Source organism: Lactuca serriola, chromosome 5 (assembly GCF_051521515.1).
Source record: "Lactuca serriola cultivar US96UC23 chromosome 5, Lser_US96UC23_V15, whole genome shotgun sequence".
Taxonomy (NCBI): domain Eukaryota; kingdom Viridiplantae; phylum Streptophyta; class Magnoliopsida; order Asterales; family Asteraceae; genus Lactuca; species Lactuca serriola.
This window is the reverse complement of record NC_136412.1, coordinates 154,040,803-154,063,923: the sequence shown is the minus strand read 5'-3', so window position 1 is coordinate 154,063,923 and position 23,121 is coordinate 154,040,803. Positions and strand designations below refer to the sequence as shown.

Sequence of the window (23,121 nt, the reverse complement as noted above, 5' to 3'; positions counted from 1 at the left end):
ACTTTGACTTTTCCGTTTAACTTTTAAATTTTCAAATTTAGTTTTTCGGTTTGACTTTTAAGTTTGAATTTTGAGTTTAACTTTTTAAATTTGACTTTTAAGGTTGACTTTTGAGGTTTATAATCAAAGGGTTTGACTTTTAAGTTTGATTTTGGTTTCTAGTTGTGCTTTTTAATTGATTTTAAGGTCTACGAGGGGGTTGAAACATGAAAGAGAGTCGTCAGGATATGTTAAGACAAAATTTCAACATTTTCGATTATATCCCTGAAGAAACCCTTGAAACTCAGTTGCAGCGATTTACTACACTTACTACTGAGATGAATATAGCCGGGATCTTTTTGACTAAGTTCGAGATAAACAAAAAGCTGCTAAATTCACTTTCGAAATCGTGGGATATGAATGTGGCTATCATCAAGAAGACAAAAGATCTCAATCATCTTAGTCTTGCTGATGTAATTCAAGAACTTGATGCTTTGAAGTGTAGAGAAACAATGAGTTCTGAAAACATTTTGGTCACTGAAGTTACATGTACTCCAGCTTGTGAAGCTACGATTAAATTTCTTCGGGATCAAATTGATTTATTAAAAAGAGAAGTTGAGGACCTAAGATATGAAGGATATCAACTTAGGAAACGACAGAAACCTCTGAAGGCTGAGTTAGAAGCAAAAACCAAGGACTTTAGGAAACTTCAGGAAGAGTATAGCAACAAGTGTGAAAATTATGATTATGTTAAGAGACAACTTGCTGCTGTAACTGAAGAACTTGACGCTTTAAAAATTAAGTGTGGAAAAACAGACATTAGTTTCAAAAATTATACTGCGTCAAGTCAGACAGTCGAGTCCTTATATGAAACCCAATTAAAATTCAAAGAAAATCAAAACAAGGGTCTAGGGTATGATAGTGTACCTCCTCCTTATAATCATAACTACACATCCATCCCTATGACACAGGACGAAACTGACAGGGAGGCACATCTTTGATATGGCAAACTAGCTGGATTTGTGTCAGGAGGAGTTATTAATGTTGAAAATACTAATGTTTCTACTTCTTGTGCAAGAAAAGTAACGGTGGATGAGAACAAGGAGAGTTCTTCTGAACAAACAAACGACCCCTTAAACTCTAAATCTGTTACTTCTAATCAACCTACCGTTGGTAAATACAGGCCACCATTTCAAGCTAAACAGAGTGCCTGTTGCAACTGTGTGTGTGGGAAAAGCAAGATACAAGGCAAGGATACGCCACCAGGGGCAGGAAGAAACAACTTCACAGTGAATAAAAAGACTTGTTATCACTGTGGAACACCTGGACACATTGCTAGAAATTGTCCTAATCGTGCATACGTTCCCTACTATGCATAAGGATGGCAAAACGTGCCAAGTGGGAGATACTTCAAAAGAAACCCTTCAAGGTCACGTTCAGACAATGTTGACTGGAACGCGCAGAAGGCAAAGAATCAAACCCACAAGGCCAAGAATCCGAATGCCAAGGGCAAGAAGGGAGTGTCGGCCAAGAAGCCCAATCTAAGAGATGCTCCAGTGAAACAAAGACCGGCTAAGTCAAAGTCATCTCGAAGATCGGTTTCAAGTTCCAAAGCAAGTGCCGAGGCACCCATCGGATCGAACAAGAAATGGGGTAAACCCGAATATATATGGGTACCAATGGTGAAAACTCCCAAATCTCCTAATGCTTCTAACGTTTCTACATCTTCTGTTTGTGATAAGCAGGATATGTCATGGGAGAGAGTATCGTGCGTTGATGACAAAGGTCGACCCAGTTTCAAAATGGACTGGGTTCCAAAGACCAACTGATCCGGCTCTGTGTCGGAGCAGCTATGGAGGCATATCATCAGACTTCGGTTTGTTGGTAGTAGCTGTTCCAGGCACATGATAGGGGACATCTCTCAACTATACAACACTCAGAACATTATTTGAGAGTATGTGTCCTTTGCGGGAAGGGAAGAAAGGAAGGGATCACTCATGGGGTTAGTGCTTAATGACATAAATAATTTTCGAATCTGTTCTGAGATTACGCATGATGTTCTCAGACCTTCTGAATGCAGATTCAATCGGTGAATTACGGTTTGCATTTTCTTCTCTATACACCTAAATTTTTCTTAAGCTGATTCGCTTTAAAGACTAATTTTTGTTTTAGGATAGTTTAAATTTGCGCATTTACTTTCTTTTCTCTCCTATGCATAAATTTAGGGGGAGAAATAAAAACAAAACAAAAATTTAAAAATTTAAACAAATCCAAAAAGCATTACAAAATTAGAAAATTCAAAAAAATATGGTGTAAATGAAATGTGCTTGAGGGAGATGTTTTGGGAAATGAAATCAACAAGTGATAACGGGCAATCTGAATCGGCGTAAGGTACCTAAGTTGAATCGTCTATGCTCTGTACTCGATGTGCTGGTAGGCACGAAAGATTTTAAATGGACTTGACTAGGAAAAGTTGAACCTAATGAATTTAAGGACTTGACAAACTTTGACCTAGTTAGATCCGTTTAACCTGATGTCATGACGCTCAGATAGGTTGAGCAGGGAGATATACATGAGAATCTACCGGTCACATTAAATAACCCGTATCTAGAACTGTGGATTCACTTTTCCTCGATGTGTGGATTTTGTCCTTAATTCCGGTTAGATGGGGCGACTGGTAAATTCCGATAAATTAGGTCTGTAGAATATCATTTTATTTCTTTCCGTCTGTTAGCCATATGTTGTCTCCTTTGCGTGACTTCCAATCCGACCTAGTACGCAACATATGCAACTCTATTTCTCTGCAGGCTATATATATGAAATTCCTCTCATCTGTTAGCCATATGCTGTCTCCTTTGCGTGAATTCTAATCCGACCTGGTACACAACATATGCAACCTTCTACTTCTCAACCCCTCTAAAACAATAAGTAATAGAATTTTGAATCTATCCTCTCTCTGAATGGTTGTCTGCTCACCCGGTGTAAGGAGTATTCTGCAAGTTCTTGATGGCTGGGGCATGTCAAGAAATGGGAAACATGTTCTGGTACACTTAAAAATTGAACACATACAGGTTGTTTGTAGATCTCGCTGCTCGATTTAGGTGGACAACAATATCCCTGGTTGTAGTCAGTTAAATGGTCTTAAGAAAAGTTTATTTAAGAATTAGAGCCAATCATGATAATAAAGTTACAATTAGATATATGCATGTATCATGTCATTGGTAAATTGTCCAAAATTGTCACAAATTTTTCGTGTTTAAGTGGACCACAATACTGGCGATCGATCAGACGAAGATGTGAAGATAAGGGTACCGACAAGTGGAATAAGGTTGTCCAACAACTTTGATCCCAAATCACTCTTAAAGTTAGCTATTATTTTTGTTTTTGTTAATTTTGTTCATAGTGTTCTTCTAATTTAAATATAAGGGGGAGAACTAAAAATAAAATAAAATAAAAAAAAACAAAAATTAAAAAAATTAAAATTAAAAATAAAAAAAAATAGTGTTATTTCTGTTTTATTTCTTGTTTAGAAAAATCAAAAATCCAAAAATATTTTTGTTTCTGTTTTAATTTGTGTGCTAAGTTTTCTTTTAGTTTTGTTTTGTCTTGAAAAGTGATTTCAGGTATAGATGAGACTCATGGGGTTTATGTTGAAGATTTCTGAGCAAAAGGCTTCGTCCGCGAGCATCGAAGAATTCTCATTCGAAGGAGCAAGAAATGAAGATCATTCTTTCAACATTCAATCCTTCAACCCCAGAAGCAAGGTGAAGCAGAAATTGAAGATTATGTGACGGATTGCATTGAAGCCTCCTCAACCAGTCTGCTGCTATATTAAATCTGCTGAAGTGATCCAGAAGATTTGTTCTCTCTGATGTTCTCTCTGAAGATTCTCAAGCTGAAAGCGATATCTTTCAAGAATCAGTACGTCAAGCCTCCTCCCCCAATGTGGGTTCAATGCCAAATTATGAAAAAAAGTTCAAGTGCTCAAGATGAAGTCATTCATTGAAGATTCATCAAGTTCATCTTGAAGTTGTGAAGAATTTGAAGATAAATGCTGAAGCCAATCTCCCAATGAAGATTAACAGGAAGAGCCAGCTACTTTTTAGGGGGATTTTGTTGGGTCATTAAAAAAAGAAAGCTATAAACCAAGGGGGAGATTGTTGGGTCAAAATATGGTTTATACTTTGCTTTTCTAGGCATATGTATTTTTGTGTAATATTTATGAATTTATGGTCTAGTTTACGGCCGTAAACACCTTACGGCCGTAAACCCATTTACGGCCCATGTCCACCAAGCCCATGTTCCCCTTGTATAAATATAGGTGGTAGGGTGTGAGAGAAAGATTGATAAATAGAAGAAAACATAGGAGCTTATATGAATGTGTGAATCTTTTGTATCTGGAACTTTAATTCATATCAATTCATACAGAGATTCATATTATTCTTCTCCTTCTTCTATTCCAATTGATCTGACATCATCCGGTTGATTGGGATTCCGCACCATCAAACGGATCTGATTGATACATAGGCAAATTAGGGACTTACACTACCAATGGGGCATAGATATAGTAGGTCCGTTCCCAGAAGCGCTAGGAAAACTAAAGTATATGGTGGTGGTTGTAGACTACTTCACAAAATGGATCGAAGCGGAGCCTCTGGCGTGCATATCGGGGAGACACTTGATAAAATTTGTATGGAAGAATATCATGACAAGATTTAGGACACCTAAAGTTCTTATCAACGATAACGGTCTACAGTTTGCTGAGAACCCATTCAGAGAATGATGCACCACCAAAGGGATAAACCAACGTTTCACATCGGTAGCACACCCACAAGCGAATGGACAGACGGAGGTATCCAATCGAACCATTGTGAATGGAATCAAGAAGAGGTTGGGCAAGGCGAAAGGGAATTGGGCGGAGGAGATACCGATGGTGTTGTGGTCGTATAGAACTACACCACGAACAAGCACGAAGGAAACCCCTTTCAGTCTGACGTATAGGACAGAGGCCATGCTTCCCATGGAGGTGGCAGTGAACACACTGAGGGTTGCCAACAAGGATGAGGAAAGCAACGCACAAGACTTAAGGATAAACCTGGATATCCTACAGGAAAAGTGTGAAAGATCCGGAATGCGCCAAGCTGCATACAAGGATGCAACAGAAAGGTACTACGATCAAAGAGTAAAGGAAAAAGTGTTCAGAGTTGGTGAATACGTTTTAAGGAAAAATGAAGCAAGCTGCGCCCAACCCCAAGGCAAGTTGGGCCCAACGTGGGAAGGCCCTTATAAAGTCACAGAAGCAAACAGGAACGGCGCATATGTGTTAGAAACAATGGAAGGAAGGCAGATTCCAAGAACATGGAACGCCAGGAACTTAAAGAAGTATTTATTTTAAACAAGAAAGAGGAAAACAGACACAATCCTAGCTGATCGATGTGCTCCTTAGTGTGGCACACCCCAAGTACTTAGAGTACATATGTCCATGCTTAGTGACATGAGTTTAATACTTAGTGTATTTAAAAGTCCGTGGTCAATATAAAATGATAATGCAATTGTAACATCTGGAATTTCAGGTATTATAATTATTCATTTTATTTCGAGTTTTGTGGAAGGACTCGGCGATTTGGTGCGTAGACTCGCTGAGTAGAGACGCGATTTCTCACCCAGATTAATGACCAGACTTGACGAGTCACATTGGTGGACTCGACGATTTCGTGCTATTTAATGAAACCCTAATTTCTCGGGTTTGGGACCTCTTTAAACGGCCTTATGGCCGTCATTTGTGATCACCAGTCCTCAGAGTGAAACCCTAGCGAGCTTGAGTGTTTGGAGTGAGAGAAGGAGCCATTGTTGACCTTGGTGGTGTTATCTAGAAAGGGAAAGGAAGCTATAGCCAAGAGGAAGAAAGAGGGTTAACTTCCTGAAGATCTGAGGTCCAGAACATCACATTTGAGGTAATGTTTTCGAACCATTTTCTGTTGAGGTGATGCTCATGTTGATTTAGGGCTTATTGAGCCCTTTTATGACTAGATCTAGTGCTCCCATGGTCCCTTAAGCGAGTTAGGTTTTGGATCTGGACCCATGGAGGTCCAGAGTGCCTCTTTGTCCAATCTTTATATGAGTCTATGGAGGTTTTGGTTTGGGATCTTTGTGGTTGAGGTTAAAACACCATTTATGAGTCATTAGGTGTGATATGAGCGCCAAGAAATAAACTTTACGTGATAAATAAGCTTGGAAAGACTGGATCTATGAGTTAATGGAACAGATCTGACCTCAGAAGGTCGTTTGGGGTTGTGCATGGAATGCACTCGTCAAGTCCATTGGCAGACTCGATGAGTTGGAGCGAGTTGTTCCATGTTTTCGAACCAGGGGTTGAGTAACCGAGTTGGGTGAGTGACTCGGTGAGTCGGAAGGGGATTTAGAGGAATCGGGTCCCCGAAGGGACTTGGCGAGTCCATACCAGACTCGGCAAGTTGGGTTGACCGTTGACCAGAGTTGACTTGATAGAGTTAGTCAACCCTAGTTGGGAAAGTGTTAATTAGAGATGTATTTGTGTTATAGGAGGACTATACCTCGGGAGATCGAGCACTAGTGATTTCAGGGATTTATGAGTTACCGAGATACGCGAGGTGAGTCTTCTCACTATACTTTACCTTGAGTAGGTAATTAGAGTTATGTGATACAGTGTTGTATGCTATATATGTGTTATGTGTTGCACTGCATTATTCTATGTGATTTATGCTGTGCATGCTACAGAGTTAGAACCGGAAGGTTCACAGAGATAGAGCCTGAGGGTTCATAGAGTTGGGTGCACAGACCCAAAGAGTTATAGCCTCGAGTGGCTAATATGTGTTATATATGTGGTATTTTGGGGAAATCACTAAGCTTTGTGCTTACAACGTTTGGTGTTATTTGTTTCAGGTACTAGTGAGGATCGCGGGAAGGCGCCGGCCTGATCAATACACACACGGGATTTTTATGTTATGAGATCTTGGGAATTGTTATGTGCTATGAATTTGAGTTTCAAACAATGATGTTTTTATGAATAATAAATGAACTATGTTTTTTATAAAATGTGAAAAATTGTTTTGAAATTTACGGTGTTACAGCAATTGCTAATCTTCGATACTTAGCATATTAATTTATAACGATTGAATGTTCACATGCAAAACTCGATCGTGGGATGCTAAGAGCACCCAATACCTACACTTAGTGTGTCAACGATAACATGGGTAAAGAGAAATGCCCAGCGCATCAGGGCGCTATATCTCCTAAACAATGTACAATAAACAAGCAAGCAAAACGATAAGCAAAGAAATAGACAATGCTTAGAGCATGCAAAATACACATCTTGGAAAGCAAAACATTGTTTTTTCAAAAAAAAAAAAACAAAAAAACAGAAAAAAAAAGTCCAAACGTTATACAAGCCAAAGCACTAAAACCCAAACCAGCTAAACAGAGAAATTTTTACACCCCAGGAGGGGTAGCACATGATGCCGAGGCATCCTCCCCAACACCCCCTCCACCACCAACAACCGCCTCACCAACGTTACCATCATCAATATTTGCTCCAACACTGCAATCACCTCCACCATCAGCCTCACCATCCTTACTGACTTACCCCGCATCAACTTCAACTACCGACACAATTTCCTGACCCACTCCGCTTTCTAGAGTACTCTTGAAACCATTAAAGGAACACAGCTCACGAAGACCTTCAATACCCAACTCCCCCAAACCCAACAGAGATGCATGATCCATACTAGCGAAAGAAAAAAGAGCATTGTTTACACTAACCGCAGGACCAACCGATGGCGCACTAGCAATTACCTCCACACCACCAATACCAACAGAAGTCTTCTTGTAGTGGTGTTGATTATGATGGGATGTGCGGAATTAGAAAGATCTAGTGAATCATCATGTAAAATCAAGAACACAAGAAGTAAATAATTCTTTTTAAGCTCTCATTAGTTTCATAGAAAGAGTACAAATGGGTCTTGCAATATTTCTCTCTCTAAACTAATGCTCTCATAAGTGTTCCTTCCATAAAATGAGTGCTACTCACTTCCTTATAAAGGAAAGGCAACTCATTAAACACACAAGTGGGTAAAGCCTCATCCAAGCGTGACTTTGCACCCTAACATTCTCCCCCTCAAAGTTATGATTGGATGTCCGGCTTCAATATCCAACGAGCTAGCGCGATCAAGACAAAAATCCCCCTCGAATTATCACCGGTCTTCAAGATCCGCAAAGAATATCCGAGAAACCCGTGAAGCTTCGAATACCCATCATTCTCCCCTTTTTATAATCAAAAAATGATTATAAAACCCACTAAGGATGAGAAGCGCCCGAGGAATAGTCTTCACACACTCCCCCTTGATGTGTACCAAAAATGAATCACCAAAAATCTTGCACGGAAAAACAAACACAAAAAAGCCTCAAAAATTTTCCAATTTGTGAAATTTTTTGACTTTTCGGGTGAACGTTGCAAGATTTTCCAAAAACCGGGTATACATTGTCACTTTCTGAAACTTGCAGGGACCCGTTGCGTCCAAAACAGCCAAATATGCAAAACTCTCCCCCTTTTCCAAAGCTGGGTAGAAAGCGTCAATTTGCACAAACTGCAGGGACTAGAAATGAACATTCTTCAATTTCTCAGAAAATTTGCCAAATTTCGAAGTTGGGTATTTTCTGCCAATATTTCGAAACTGCAGGGACTCATTTCAAAACTTCTGCATTCTTCACTTCACAAACATAACAAAAACACCCATTTTGTCGAAACTGGGTGAAAGATGTAACTTTGCAGAATCAACAGGGACCAATTGTGAAATATTCTATCATCTTCCCAATTCTAACGAAAATAAACCCACACAGCTTCCCATTTGACATCGACCTGTAACCATTCGACTGTAAACACGATTCTCATATGAACCAAATCGTGAGCTCAAATCGATCAGATAGCGAAGCCATTGATGCCAAAACAAACCATCGATCAACAGATCTTCGAAATCAATCCATCAACCAAAATCGATTTCTTGACCCATCTGATTTCAATTTCAGTTCTAAGTTCTCAAGAACACTGATTTTCACTCCAAAAAGTCAATGCAAACCCAATCAACATTCAAATACTCAAAACGATTCCCAATCTTCGTTCTCAAGCAATCGACATAACATAGCAGCTTCTAGTTCGTTCCAAAACTATGACCATTAATCAACTGTTTGTCATCATTCGTCGACCATCGAATATCGACCATTCACTTTAAGTCCTTCTTCATTAATCATTGAATGATTGTAACATATACTTCTCTTGTTGAGACTAACCCAAAATTGATTTCACTTCTCAGTCCAAATCACAATTCCAATACCCACAAATACAGTCGATGCAAAACTTGACCCCAAACCAATGATTTTCGATCAAAATCAACTTCACAAAACTAATTTTAGTTGCAATCGACTCCATAACAACTTCTAAACTGATAAAGAAACTTGCTTGGCCTCTAATTCATTTTCCAGTTCATCAGAATCAAACCAAAGTCGACCATTGGAATCACAATCAATCAGGCTTCGTTAATAAACCCACAGCTGTTAATCAAAAACCATTGATTTTGACTTTTCAGCAGCCTTTGACTTCACGATTTTGTATTCAATTCATTCCATTCTCTGGTTCGCAATTTCAATAGAAAAGAATTGAACATATGAACCACTTCGTATCAGAATTAACTTTCAACAATCTGAACCCAATTTTGACTTCTACTTTTATCATCGTAACACATTTTGACTTTCAATTCAAGATAATCAGTGGAACAAGTCGAAATTATGTTGACTCGAATCAACACATAGTCAAAATCAAATTATTCCAGAAAATCCCACTATCGACTCTAAAGAAGAATCGATTCAAATCAATTTCGATTGTAAAATCAAAAACAATTTCAATTATGTGGCTTACGATTTGGAGACTGACTTCAAAACAATATCGATACTAGACTGATTCTCAAAAATCAAGACATCGAGAAAAAAAACGTGAATGAACAAGAATCGATTAACAGAAAAGTAATGAAATCATATGCGATTAATCATTCACATTGAAATCATGAATTCGATGCTTGTACCAGACCGTGAAGACACATCGAGATGAAACATCAGATGGAACAAGAAATTTCTCAAATCGATTTGATAAAATACGCCTTTGAGCAGATGCGATTTAAAAAAAATCAATCGAGAGATGTGAATAATGGATTCAATCGAGAAGTACAAACCGGATAGAAATCTTGGGTTCAATAAACGGATTATGAATAGAAGTGGATCGAATGCTTAATATTGGGCCTAAAGAGGAATGATGAACAGTAAACAGATAGAATTTAATTTTGATTTTGGTTTGGGTTTGATCTATGAAAGAAAATAGATTGGATCTGCAATTTGGCTTGAAACGAATTCGATCCAACCGAGACAAAACGATCAAAAATGAAAAACGCAAAATATGAATCGAAATCATGGACGTTTTGGAATCCATTTGAGAATTTGAGTTACCTTTTTCACGAATCGAGATCCATTTTCAACGAACGAATCAAATTTGGAAGATCTTGGTTCTTTTGTCGGAATGAGAAAATCTCCAAATTGAACATTGTACCACCACCATGCGAGATGTACAACTCGTTCTTCGTGTTCTTCGTCGGTCCAAGAACATCTTCAAAAGAACCACCACCACTTTTGGGTTTTGACTTCAAATTCAATTCAACACTTGGAGATTGTTGCTTTGGAACCCAAATTTGCTTCACGGATTTTGGCTTCACAACATATGACGATTTTTGTGAGTAAACCCGCTTGTTCTTTCGATTCATCTTCTTCTTCTTTTTCTTTCTCATCTTTTTGCATCTTGAAGACTTGACTTCATGAACAAACCCACTTTCAACAACATGAACATTTTGAGTTTGAATCAAATCTTTTGGAGTTTGATATTTGTGATTTTCTTGGATCACCGGCTTTCGATAAGGAATCATTCCTTCAAACGAATCACAAGAACACAAAATATCATCGGTTTGAACTCCAATTGAGCAAAAAACTTTTTCATCTTGAGAATCAACTTGAACTCCTTTTTCTTGAACATCAAGAACATCACATTGAACTCCTTTTTCTTGAACATCAAGAACATCACATTGAACTCCATTGTCAAGAACTTCAACAATCTTAAGAGCATGAAGATCATTTGGGTCTTCAATAAGAGAAACATATTTCTTATTGAACAAATCTCTTTCTTCTCCTTCCTTTTGATTTCTACTACGAACTAATATGGACAAGGCAATTTTATTCAACCATGCAATCTTACAAATTGGTTGAAATACCAAGCTTCCATGATTATCCTTCAAACCTCCATAAGAAACCAAATTACCCCATGAAATCAATTTGCTTAACAACAACCCATAAAATTGATCTTCATTGACTTTGTATTTCACATCTTTAACGATCACAATCCAAGAATCATATGGCAAACCCACCATGATCACAAAAACTTGATGATCGAATCCACCATGATCATAAGAAGGGACTCAAACCCGACCACAAACGCTGCATGACGAATGAGGCTTATGGCATTGGTAAAATCGTGATGCTCGATAAACTTGTCAACAATACGGACAACGCCAACACGCACCAACGAATCCAGGTCTTGACGGGAAGCATCCACATCTGACTATAGCGACGACATAAGCTTGTCACGATCAGCGACATCACAATCAAGACTCTCCACCTGAATCATCAAACCCTCATTCATTTGAGTGAGGGAGTCAACCTTAGCTTCCAACACGGCTCTAGTTTCATCATGGACATTTTTCTCAGACACTAGCAACTCACACTTTTCCTCAGACAAATGAAGATCATCACCAAGCTCCCTAAGGCGGCGCTCCAGACTTGCCACATGTGATCCACAGGTGGCATGCGTGGTCTCCATCTCGCCAAGGGCATGGATGCGCCGGGAACCTGCAACAAGGTAAAACATGGACTGCGCGGCAACATAGGCCATATTGTGTGCAAGGGCAGGGTTACCCATTGCCTCCATATCTCCAACAGTAGCCGGAGGAAAGGCGTGGCGCGAAAATTCCAAAGCATTAGCATGCACGGAGAGCTGAGAGTCATTACGCAAATCCCAGGATGGAACAAAAACAGTAGACCCAGAAGCACAATCTCCGGAACCACCATCCTTGGAGACGGCAGCTTGACCGGGGACACCAAAACGTTTTTCGGGGGAAAGCTTCAAAGGAGTAAACAAAACACGTAGAGAAGGAATAGAAGAAAAGTCTGAAATAGCGGGCTATTTAGTCGCCCTGTTGATCCCTTCGGACTATTGTGTGTCGTCATCAGGGATCGCTACCACACCAGTTGGTTCAGAACTCATAGAACTCAGCAGGCGAGAAAAGTTGCGCCTAGTATGAATCCTCTTGGCAACAGTGGGCGCGCCGGTAGCAGGCTCACCCATGGCTTGTACAACTTTTCGTTTTGCCTGCATCCGCCGGACATCATTGATGATTCCCTCCTTGCTATCCTTACTGTCCTTCACGAAGGACGAAGAAACTCCGCCCAGGGGTATGACAACAGAAATGGGGCGAGCGTGCAACGGATTCTCCTCGAACGCTGAAGAACTTGTTGTAGGAACGGGAGGAGAAACGGTTAGGGATAGTTGATCCACCCGATGAGGTGGAGGAAGTCGATCGACCAGATCCACCTCGCAAAACTCCAACCTACCACGATAGCGCTTTCGTAGCACCTCATCCATGGACACAGAAGTCTCAGCACCTAAGGAAAGCAGAACGGAAAAATAAATAACATAGGAGTATAAAGGGGGTGAAAAGGAAAAGAGGAATACAACACTCACCGTCAACGACGGAGAAGAACACCGCCATTTTTCCACACCGCCTCCAAGAGGGGCTCATCCCTACCCCAGAGAGAAGCGCTTCGTAGAAATCTTCAGCGGACACCTGCACATTCTTCAAGTAGTCGGCAACACCTTGGTTGTGAGGAAAGAGCTTAGGGATGGTGTCGGCGAAAGCGTTGGCACGATAGCGACCACTCCCAACCAGCTCCTGATTCACCCACAACCATTTTTCCTACCAGTTTTTGGGGGTACGTCCATCGGGAACTAAGGCGTGTCCCCCTCGCTGGACCGAGAAGGTGCATTTATCTCCAGTAACACATAATCGGAAGAAAAACTTGAAGACAATGTAATCTGGAAGATACTCGTTAGCCCTACAGATCATCTCAAACGCAACCACTTTGTTAACCGCATTGGGAGTCAACATCTGAAGACTGCAACCGTCTTTCTAAACGACCTCCTCCTGAAAATCCCTTAGAGGAAAGCGTATACCAGCGTCTAGGGTTTTCAAGTAAACCTCAATCTTACTAGGGGGAGGGGAAGAGATGCTAGAACCAGGAGAGGGAAATTCCACACCCTCCAAAGACGACAAGCCATAAATGACTTCCAACTGATGATACTCGATAGCGGATGGAATGATCCCGGGAAGGTTTGCCATGAAAGGAAAATAGAAGGTAAACACAAGATTGAGAAGAAGGAACAGATGAAGCAAGAGAAACCGTGCAAATACCCTTATCAAGAAGTGGAGGAGGCGGGACATTTAAATGACTGACACAATGACGCAACTGCCAGTCATCCTTATCTGTCACGTCTCCATTAAGAGCAGAGTGGCGGATAAAGAAAAACCGACACGCGTTAATTAATTAAGCCCAGAAGATCGTAACTAGCGCTGCAACGCTACGACTAGTGGACCGGGGGACTTGATGGCGTGCCTAGGGCAGCACAGCAGAACCGTGTCTAGCCCAAGTGTCGGGCATGCCAACCAGGCTCAGCCCAGCAAGCTCAACGCCCGCTGGCGCCCCCGGGAGCGAAGCACGCAAGCGGAAGGCTCGCGCCCGCCAAGAGGCGCTCCTTACTCCAAGACAAAAGATACGGTCAGGAGACAAGTAGAAGGATCAGAGCATTACCATCGGAGCCAATGAGATTGCTCTAACGGTTGAAGGCGCACGACCTTCCAATCAGCGCCTATGGTCCTGTCTCCCCAAAATGATCCTGTCCGGTACGGCTCGGGCAGGAGTGCTAGGTATAAAAGGATATGCACTTAGACCTGCGAGGTAAGTTCTCTGAGCTCTCAAAAGAGAATTCACACAAACCCTAGAACATCCTCTAACTTGACCGTCGGAGCGTTCTTCCGGGAGCTCCTCCCGAAAAGCGGCCGACGGCCTCTGTTCTTTGTGACCCTGCAGTAACAGCTGGACGTTCGAGAGAAGTTCACGGACAAGAAGAGCTCAAGGTCGCATCAGGCATCATGGAGATTATGGAGGAGAGACTCAGATCTTTCAGGTCTGAGTTGGCGGTGGGTCAGTTTGAGGCCTGAACTCCCTTGTTTCGGGAGTTCAAGGCGTGTGGGGCGCCGGAGTTTTTCGTGGTCAGGGACCCTATTGTTAGCTGACGCTGGGTAGCGGATATTGAGAACGCTCAGCGCACGAGTTCCTGCCCGGATGTGGCAAAGGTTGGGTTTGCTTCATGTATGCTGAGGGATAGGACCCGCGATTGGTCGGGCGAGGTTACTTGCCAAGTGGGGCCAGCCAGGGTGGCAGAAATGACATGGACCGAGTTTGTTCGGCGATTTGATTCGGAGTTTGCACCACCTATTGAGGTGCAATGACTAGTGAGGGAGTTTCATGACTTACAGCAGACCACCGAGACTGTGGCGGAGATCACCGCCAAGTTTCGGGAACGTGCCTTGTTGATTCCGCAGTATATTACTGATGAGTAGTTGAGGTGTACCCGATATCATTCCATGTTGAGGGATGATATTCGGGAATTTGCGAGCTTTACGGGTTGCAAAACCCTGAATGAGATGGTGGAGAAGGCCCCGGACGGGAGATGGAGTTGGACTTCCGCACGAAGCGGAAGCCTAAGCAGGCCCAGGCAACAGTAGATCAGGCTAAAAAGCCAAAGACCTCGGATTCATCTAGTCAGGGCCAACAGGGTTGGGGCCAGTGCGCCAAGTGTGGGAGGTCGCAAGGATGAGCTTGTAGGGGACAGGGCACGACGTGTTATACCTGTGGTCAGCTGGGCCAGGCGAGTAGGGACTGCCCTAAGAAGGGCTTGATATGTTGTCACTGCAACCAGACTGGCCACTAGCAGGTCGATTATCCAAAGTTGCAGGGAAGGGGTAGAGCTGTGGTGGCACCCGTGCCCGTTACATTGAGGATTGCCGATGGCCGCCCTGCCAAGGCGAATGTTCCAGCGGTAAAGAGTGGCACTTTTTAGTTTACCACCGAGGAGGCTCGGGCAGCACCAGACGTCATGGCTGATACATATCTATTATTCTCTGCTCATTATGATTTATACGAATTATGTGTATTCTATGATTATACAGGGACCTTTCTGGTCAGTGGTATGCCTGCTCATGTCTTGATTGACTCGGGTGCTACCCGATCATTTGTATCACTTGCTATTAGCAATAAGTTTAGGGACGCGCCAGGGACCTTGGATTCCCCGCTCGAGGTAGAGATTGCTGACGACCGCACTGTCAGTGTTGCAAGGGTATATCAGGGCTGTGTCCTGAATGTGTTGGGTGAAAGGTTCCGTGTTGATCTAGTTCCGATACCATTGCAAGGTTCGGAAGTGATTGTTAGGATGGACTGGTTGGGGGTGAACGGGGCCATGATCGATTGCGAGTGCCAGTTGGCCAGGGTTCGAACCCCAAGTGTGGGAGAACTGGGTATTCACGGTGAGAGGGTCTCGCAGGGACCGACCCTCTATTCGGCTGCAAGGGATAGGAAGTTTTTACAGCAAGGCTGCACGAGATTTCTGGATTACATCTTGGATACAAGGATAGAGACCGCGACGGATGCAGGCATTGTGCCAGTTGTTCAGGACTTTCAGGACGTTTTCCCCGAAGAGTTACCAGGAGTGCCTATGGAGAGGCAAGTGGAGTTTCGTATTGAATCGGTGCTGGGTGCCACTCCGATAGCAAAGGCACCATATCGGTTCGCACCACCGGAGATGCAAGAGTTATCCACTCGGCTTCAAGAGATGCTAGACCGAAGGTATGTCCGTCCGAGCAGTTCCCCGTGGGGAGCACCAATCCTCTTCGTGAAAAAGACGGATGGATTGCACAGGATGTGCATCGATTATAGGGAGCTGAACAAACTAACTTTGAAGAACCGTTATCCGTTGCTGAGGATTGATGATTTGTTTGATCAGATTCAGTGCGCGTCTTGGTTTTCCAAGATTGACCTTCGGTCTGGATATCATTAGATGAGGATTCAGGATGAGGATATACCGAAGACGGCTTTCAGGACTCGGTATGGGCATTATGAGTTTGTGGTGATGCCGTTCGGGCTCACCAATGCCCCAGCAACATTCATGGACCTCATGAACAGGGTGTGTAGGACGATGTAGGATCAGTCGGTGATTGTTTTTATTGATGATATTCAGGACTACTCTAAGCCCAAGGACCAGCACGAGCAAGATTTGAGGGAGGTATTAGAGACCCTTAGGGCGGAAAAACTTTATGCGAAGTTCTCCAAGTGCGATTTATGGCTGTGGGAAGTACAGTTTTTGGGGCATGTCATCAATCAAGAGGGTATTTCGGTTGATCCAGCCAAGGTTGAGGCTGTGATGCGGTGGGAAGTATCGAAGAGTGCATCAGAGATTCGTAGCTTTTTAGGCTTAGCAAGATACTATTAGATATTTTTTCAGGATTTCCCCATGATTGCTGTGCCATTGACCCGCTTGACCAAGAAAAGTGTGACTTTTCAGTGGGGTGCGGTTCAGAAGCTGGCTTTTGAGACCCTGAGACGGAAGTTATGCGAGGCTATGATTCTAGTACTACCGGAGGGGTTAGATGATTTGGTGGTGTACTGCGACACATCGATCTTAGGGTTAGGGGCGATACTGATGTAGAGGGGGCATGTGATAGCTTACGCCTCGAGGCAGTTGAAGCCTCATAAGGCGAATTACCCCACTCATGACTTGGAGTTGTGGGCAGTGGTGTTTGCCCTCAAGATTTGGAGGCACTACTGATATGGAGTGCGGTTCAATATCTATACCAACCACAAGAGTCTGAAGTATTTGATGGATCAGAAAAACCTCAACATGCGTCAGAGGAGGTGGCTGGATGTGCTGAAGGATTATGATTGCGAGATTTTATACCACCCAGGGAAAGCCAACGTGGTGGCTGATGCACTGAGCCGCAAGACGGCAGGGTCCCTAATTAGGGACATTTGTATGAGGATGACGGTGACTTCTCCCTTGTTGGAAATGATCAAATAGGCCCAGGTCGAAGGGGTGAAGAAGGAGAATTGGAAGATCGAGTGGATTCAGGAGTAGTACCCTTTGTTTGTGAAGGATAGCCACAGTCTTTTGATGCAGTGTGGTCGGGTATGGGTACCAGTGACAGGGGGAGTTAGATCGAGGTTATTAGAGGAGGCACACAAGTCCAAGTTCTCTTTACACCCAGGAGATACAAAAATGTATAGGGACTTGAGGATGGGTTACTGGTGGCCCTGCATGAAGTGGGAGATTGTCGGGTTCGTAGAGCGGTGCCTGACCTGCAGGAAGGTCAAGGCCGAACATCAGCGGCCTCACGGATAGGTTCAGCCACTACCTATTCCCATGTGGAAGTGGAAAGAGATCACGATGGACTTCATCACGAAGGTGCCTAAGACAATGAGGGGAGTGGACGCTATTTGGGTGATCGTGGACAGACTAACGAAGAGTGCCCATTTTATTCCGATTTCCGAGAGTATCTCCGCGAAGAAGCTGGCAGACATTTACGTCCAGGAAGTAGTGGCTAGGAACGGGGTGCCTGTGTCTGTAGTCTCCGACAGAGATGTCCGGTTCACTTCCAGGTTTTGGAGGAAGTTCCACGAGGATCTGGGCACCCATCTACATTTAAGTACAGCGTACCACCCTCAGACTGACGGTCAGAGTGAAAGGACCATTCAGACACTGGAGGACATGCTTCGAGCCTGCGTACTGGATTTTGGAGGGAGCTGGGATACATACCTTCCAATGGAAGAATTCTCGTACAACAATAGTTATCATTCTAGTATAGACCGAGCCCCATTTGAGATGTTATATGGTCGGAGGTGTAGGACCCCAGTGTGTTGGGACGTGGTTAGGTATCGGGTCATGAGGAGCACTAAGGTGGTGCTTAAGACCACCAGATTGATTAAGCAGGTGTGTGATCGGTTGCGAGTCGCACAGAGCCATCAGAATAGTTATGCTGAACAACAGCGTTCGAATCTCGAGTTTCAGGTAAGGGATTTTGTACTGCTAAAGGTGTTGCCCTGGAAAGGGATTATCAGGTTTCGGAAGAAGGGCAAGTTGGGGCCTCGGTTCATAGGCCTGTTCAGGATCACGACCTGGGTGGGCAGGGTGGCATATCGCTTAGTGCTCCCCGAGGAGCTGAGTCAGATCTACAATACCTTCCACGTGTGTTAGCTTCAGAAGTGTGTTAGTGAGGAGTCCGCACTTGTTTCCTTGAATGATATTCAGGTGGATGGGAGCCAGAATTATTTCGAAAATCTGGTCAACATATTAGATAGGAAGACGGAGAGTCTTCGGAACAAAGAAGTGAAGCTGGTAAAGGTACAATGGCAGCACCATAAGGGCTCTGAATCGACTTGGGAGCCGGAGGAGGAGATGCGGGAGCATTACCCTGAACTGTTTGCAGTTATGGACTTCGAGGACGAAGTCTAGTTCAAGTGGGCGAGAGTTGTAAGACTCTAAAACTGGTATGTCTTGAAACCCTCAAGAAATTGCATTTTTCATAATTGGTCCTTTAAGTACGTTGGGTGTACTTAAGTGTACCCTTAGGGTACTATGCATGGATGGACATGGAGGAGTTAGGCGTAAGTTGGGCATACCAGCATGTACGCCGGGCATACGTGCTAGGGGTCCAAAATCCTCATTTTTGGACATGAGACCTATTTAAGCAACCTTAAGTCCCTTGGACTTAACCCTAGAGAGCCTCCACTGCCTTAGAACGTCCTTATACTCTAGAGAAACTTGTGAGACCATTTTTGGGCTTTAAAGAGTGCATTGTGGCCTTTTTAGTGTTCTTTCTAAGAAGAAGAAGCGGATAAACAAGCTTGGAATGAGTTGGTGATACAAGAACCTGCATATTAGGCACCTTGCAAAGCTCCTGGAGTTAAAAAGCTTGGATCTTCCATCTTTAATATTTAGATCTAGCTAGGGTTTCCATCTTTGACCCTTTTTGTTGATTATGGACCTCCATTGGTGAGTTATGCAACTCCAAAGGATGGAAATGCCTGATCTGAGGTCCCTTAGTCCTTTTTCAACATAAAAATGGAGTCTTGGTGGGTATTTTAACCTCATGCATGGGTTAAGAGCTTTAAAAATGTCTTAATGAGGGTGTTGGGAGCATATGAGACATGCAAAGGCATAAAGTTGCCAACTTTATGCCTTAGGTCGTGTTAATAGGGTTAGATCTGACTTCTGGACGTAAAAGAATTGAGTATTAAGCACTTAATGGAAAAAGTGCTTAAACCGCTGGTACGTTGGGCGTAACCCAATGTATGCGGCGCGTACACCTTCGAACCTCAATATGCTGCGCGTACCAGGATGGTATGCTAAGCGTACGCATCACAGTGGAGCCAAATCCGTTTTGGGCCTCATTTGATTATTGGTCTTGGGGGTATTCTGGGAATTATGGGCTATATCATTCCCTATGTGTAACGCCCCATTTTTGGTATGTTATTTAAATATTTATTTTCAAGTTTTCAAGAGGAACTCGACGAGTCAGTAGCCCTACCCGTCGAGTTGAGACGGGATAAGCATGCATTTGGAGCCAGCGACTCGACGAGTCCATATGCCCAGACTCGGCGAGTCCACCAGTCTGGATGAGACCCTAAATATACGGGTTTGTACCCTATTTAAACAACTCTTTGGGCATTCAATAGGCTCCCTCACCCACAAAAAAAGCCTCATATGAAAACCCTAGCCACCCTTGTCATTTTGGTGTGATTTTCTCACTTTGTGAAGTTGTGGTTCATTTGTGGAATAGAAAAAGAAAAGATAAGAGGAGGAATCAAGGGAGAAGCAAGTAGATCCGATTTTTTGGAGGTATCACAGTCTTCTTTGAGGTATCAAGCTCACACCTTTGTCGTTCTTCAATTAGATCTCTTGTTAGGCTTGTTTTTATCATTTTTGGGCTTGGTAGTAGTATTGAAAGCATGTGGTGATGAATAGCCATCAGATCTACCCATGTATGAGCTCTAGAAGCTCAGATCTATCGCCTTTATGGGGCCACTCTTGTATCAAAGCCCTAGATATACTCTTTTGGTCCCTTTAGAGCCTTTAAACCTCCATGGATGCATTTATACACATAAAGTTGGAAACTTTATCTGTGAAACAAGCCTTAGGAGCCCAGATCTATAAGTTGAATGCAATAGAATTGACCAGAATCATTTTTTTAGTGGTTTCATGCAATCGACTCAGCGAGTCGTTCTTCAGACTCGGCGAGTCGAGTCACGAATCCCCGATTTTGCCCTTTTGAGTTTTGCCGAGTGGAACCAGTGATTTAGAGGTTGGAATCAGTGAGTAGGAGGTCAGATTCAATAAGGAAGGGACTCGTCGAGTTAGTGCCATGACTAGGTGAGTCCAAGGCAACCTTCATACCTCAAGAACAAACTCGACGAGTTGTTCATACAACTCGGCGAGTCACAGCCATAGTGTTCATGCGATCAAGGAGAACTCGACGAGGTGTTCATACAACTCGGCGAGTCGGATACAGATTGACTGAGTGTTTGTATCGAAGAGGAACTCGTCAAGTCTATGCCAAACTCGACGAGTAATAGCGAGCAGAAGCGAGAAGTGAGAGTAGGGACTTGACGAGTTGGAGGCCCAACTCGATGAGTCAGGTCAACTGTATGTTGAATTTGACCAAGAGGTTGACTTTGACCAGGGGTAAAATAGTCATTTTACCCTCAGCATAATTATTAGTAATTGATTGAGTGTACTTATGGAAATTCTAGCCGGCGACATACCGGAGCAGTAGCAGACAGTTTCCCGAACAGTTCATTCAGCAGCCAGATTACGAGGTGAGTTTCCTTCCAGTAGGAATGGGTCTACAACCGTAATGCCGGCTTGCTTAGTTAGCAGTAGTTTCCGGACATCGGTCCGATGCAGTAGTTAGTATGTCTGATGCCTTCGTGGCTCGGACATGATTTATGCCTTATGTGTTCCGGGCTACGGCCCGATGCAGTATGCAATATATGTGTTTGTGCTAGTTGATATGTTTTATGCTATGCCATGTTCAGTTAGTTCCTGACCTCGGTCCGATGCAGTTTCCGGACTTCGGTCCGATGTAGGGGGCAAGGCCCCAAACAGTTCCGGACTTCGGTCTGATGCAGTTAGTTCCGGGATTCGATCCGATGCAGTTTCCAGACTTTGGCTCGATGCAGAGGGCAAGGCCTTGGTTAGTTCCGGACTTAGGTCTGATTCCGTTTCTGGACTTCAGTCCGAGGCAGTTTCCGGACTCCGGTCCGATGCAGTGGGCAAGTCCCAGTAGTTGTTTATATGTTGTATGGTATGTGGTAGTTTGGGGGAGCTCACTAAGCTTCGTGCTTACGGTTTTCAGTTTTGGTTTCAGGTACTTCCACAAACAAAGGGAAGAGCTCGAGATGATGGCATCGCACACACCACATCTTTAGTTTTATTCCTGGGAGATTGTTCAGTGTTTCCTTAGATGTGATTCGATACAGTTTGATACAGTTTTTATCATGATACTTGTTTTGGTTTGAGATATTGACGTATGGTTTTTATGAGATAACTTTCAGTATATGATTTTAATAGTATTAAAACGAAAAAAAATTGGGTCGTATTTTGGGATGTTTCACTATGGACCATAGACATATTGGGCCTTATGGAAGGGTTAGGTCTCCCTTGGTTATTAAAGTCCTAACTTTATCTAGTATTATTATTCAGCACCGAAGTTTGCAGACTGTTAGGAGAACAACTTTTGTATTTAGCAGATAGAGGTGAGTCTCCACCATACCAATGGGTCGATGGCACCAAGGCCGTCCCATTAATTGTTACGGATATTCTAATTGGACTATTTGATATGCAATGTGCTAGTTGTTTCTGTGTATTGTGTATGGAAGACCTCGAGGGGTTCCCGAGGCACTTAGGTGTAAGACCTTGGAGGGTTTTCTTGGCTTCCTAGGTCAAAGACCCCGGGGGGTTCCCGGGGCATTGGGCTAAGACCATGTGGGGGTTCCCATGGCACCCAGAGTAAGACCCTAGAGGGTTTCCAGGGCATCCTTATGTGTTGTTACGCATGGCTTATGTGTTATGTATTGATGTTTAGCTAGTATGACATATTGTATGTGTTCTTGTATGTGGGTATGCTCTGGGGAACTCACTAAGCTTCCAAGCTTACCGTTTGTGGATTTGTTTCAGGTACTTTTGAGCCCAAGGGAAAAGGCAATGCGTGATGGCGCGACGTGCACTTTATCTCTCTTTTTTCATTACTATGTTTTGGGACACTCTGATGATTTAAACAAAGTTGTAATTAATATTGATTTGAAACAATTATGTTGGAATTTCATGGGCTATGCGAGTGTTATTATTAATTAAAAATGAAAAATTTCTTTGTAAAAATTGGGTTGTTACAAAAATGACTTTTTTCCAGGCGGGTTTACCCTTACTATGTTCTTTTTGCATAGTATCTAGGCATCATTGGCGCTAAGACAATCCATTCCCTGTACGCTACTGAAATCATTCAGCTCAATAGGTAACAAATCGTTCTTGGGGGTTAGAAATAGCATCGACCAAGTCCTCGTACGATGGCCTGGAGTGCCGTAATAGAATGCCTGGTCTTGGAGGGATGAATGCGCTATATGGGTAAGGTTTCTCCCTTTCTAACACCGATTGGTTTTAGATCAACCGGTAGCGCTGATGCTCAACACTCATTGTGGAATTCGTTTCCGTTCAAGTCAATGACGATATTCCTAATCCAATTGCTAACAGGTATGATTTGCCACTGGCAACTTCTACAACTAGATCATTATCAAGTTTTTCTATAGGCAATGCTAGTCTTCCACCAAATTTATGTGATATAAAGGAGTAATTTGCTC

The 23,121-nt window shown here is 43.0% G+C and overlaps 2 protein-coding genes across 2 annotated transcripts; both read left to right on the top strand.

Moving 5' to 3' along the window:
• Positions 1 to 4,909: 4,909 nt before the first annotated feature.
• LOC145049899 (uncharacterized) lies at positions 4,910 to 5,374 on the top strand. The gene has a single exon (XM_078998239.1). The coding sequence runs from the start codon at positions 4,910 to 4,912 to the stop codon at positions 5,372 to 5,374; it is 465 nt and encodes a 154-aa protein (XP_078854365.1).
• A 9,942-nt stretch (positions 5,375 to 15,316) lies between these two features.
• LOC145049898 (uncharacterized) lies at positions 15,317 to 22,710 on the top strand. Its single transcript, XM_078998238.1, has 2 exons — positions 15,317 to 16,062; positions 22,677 to 22,710. The coding sequence occupies exons 1-2, from the start codon at positions 15,317 to 15,319 to the stop codon at positions 22,708 to 22,710; spliced, it is 780 nt and encodes a 259-aa protein (XP_078854364.1).
• Positions 22,711 to 23,121: the final 411 nt, after the last annotated feature.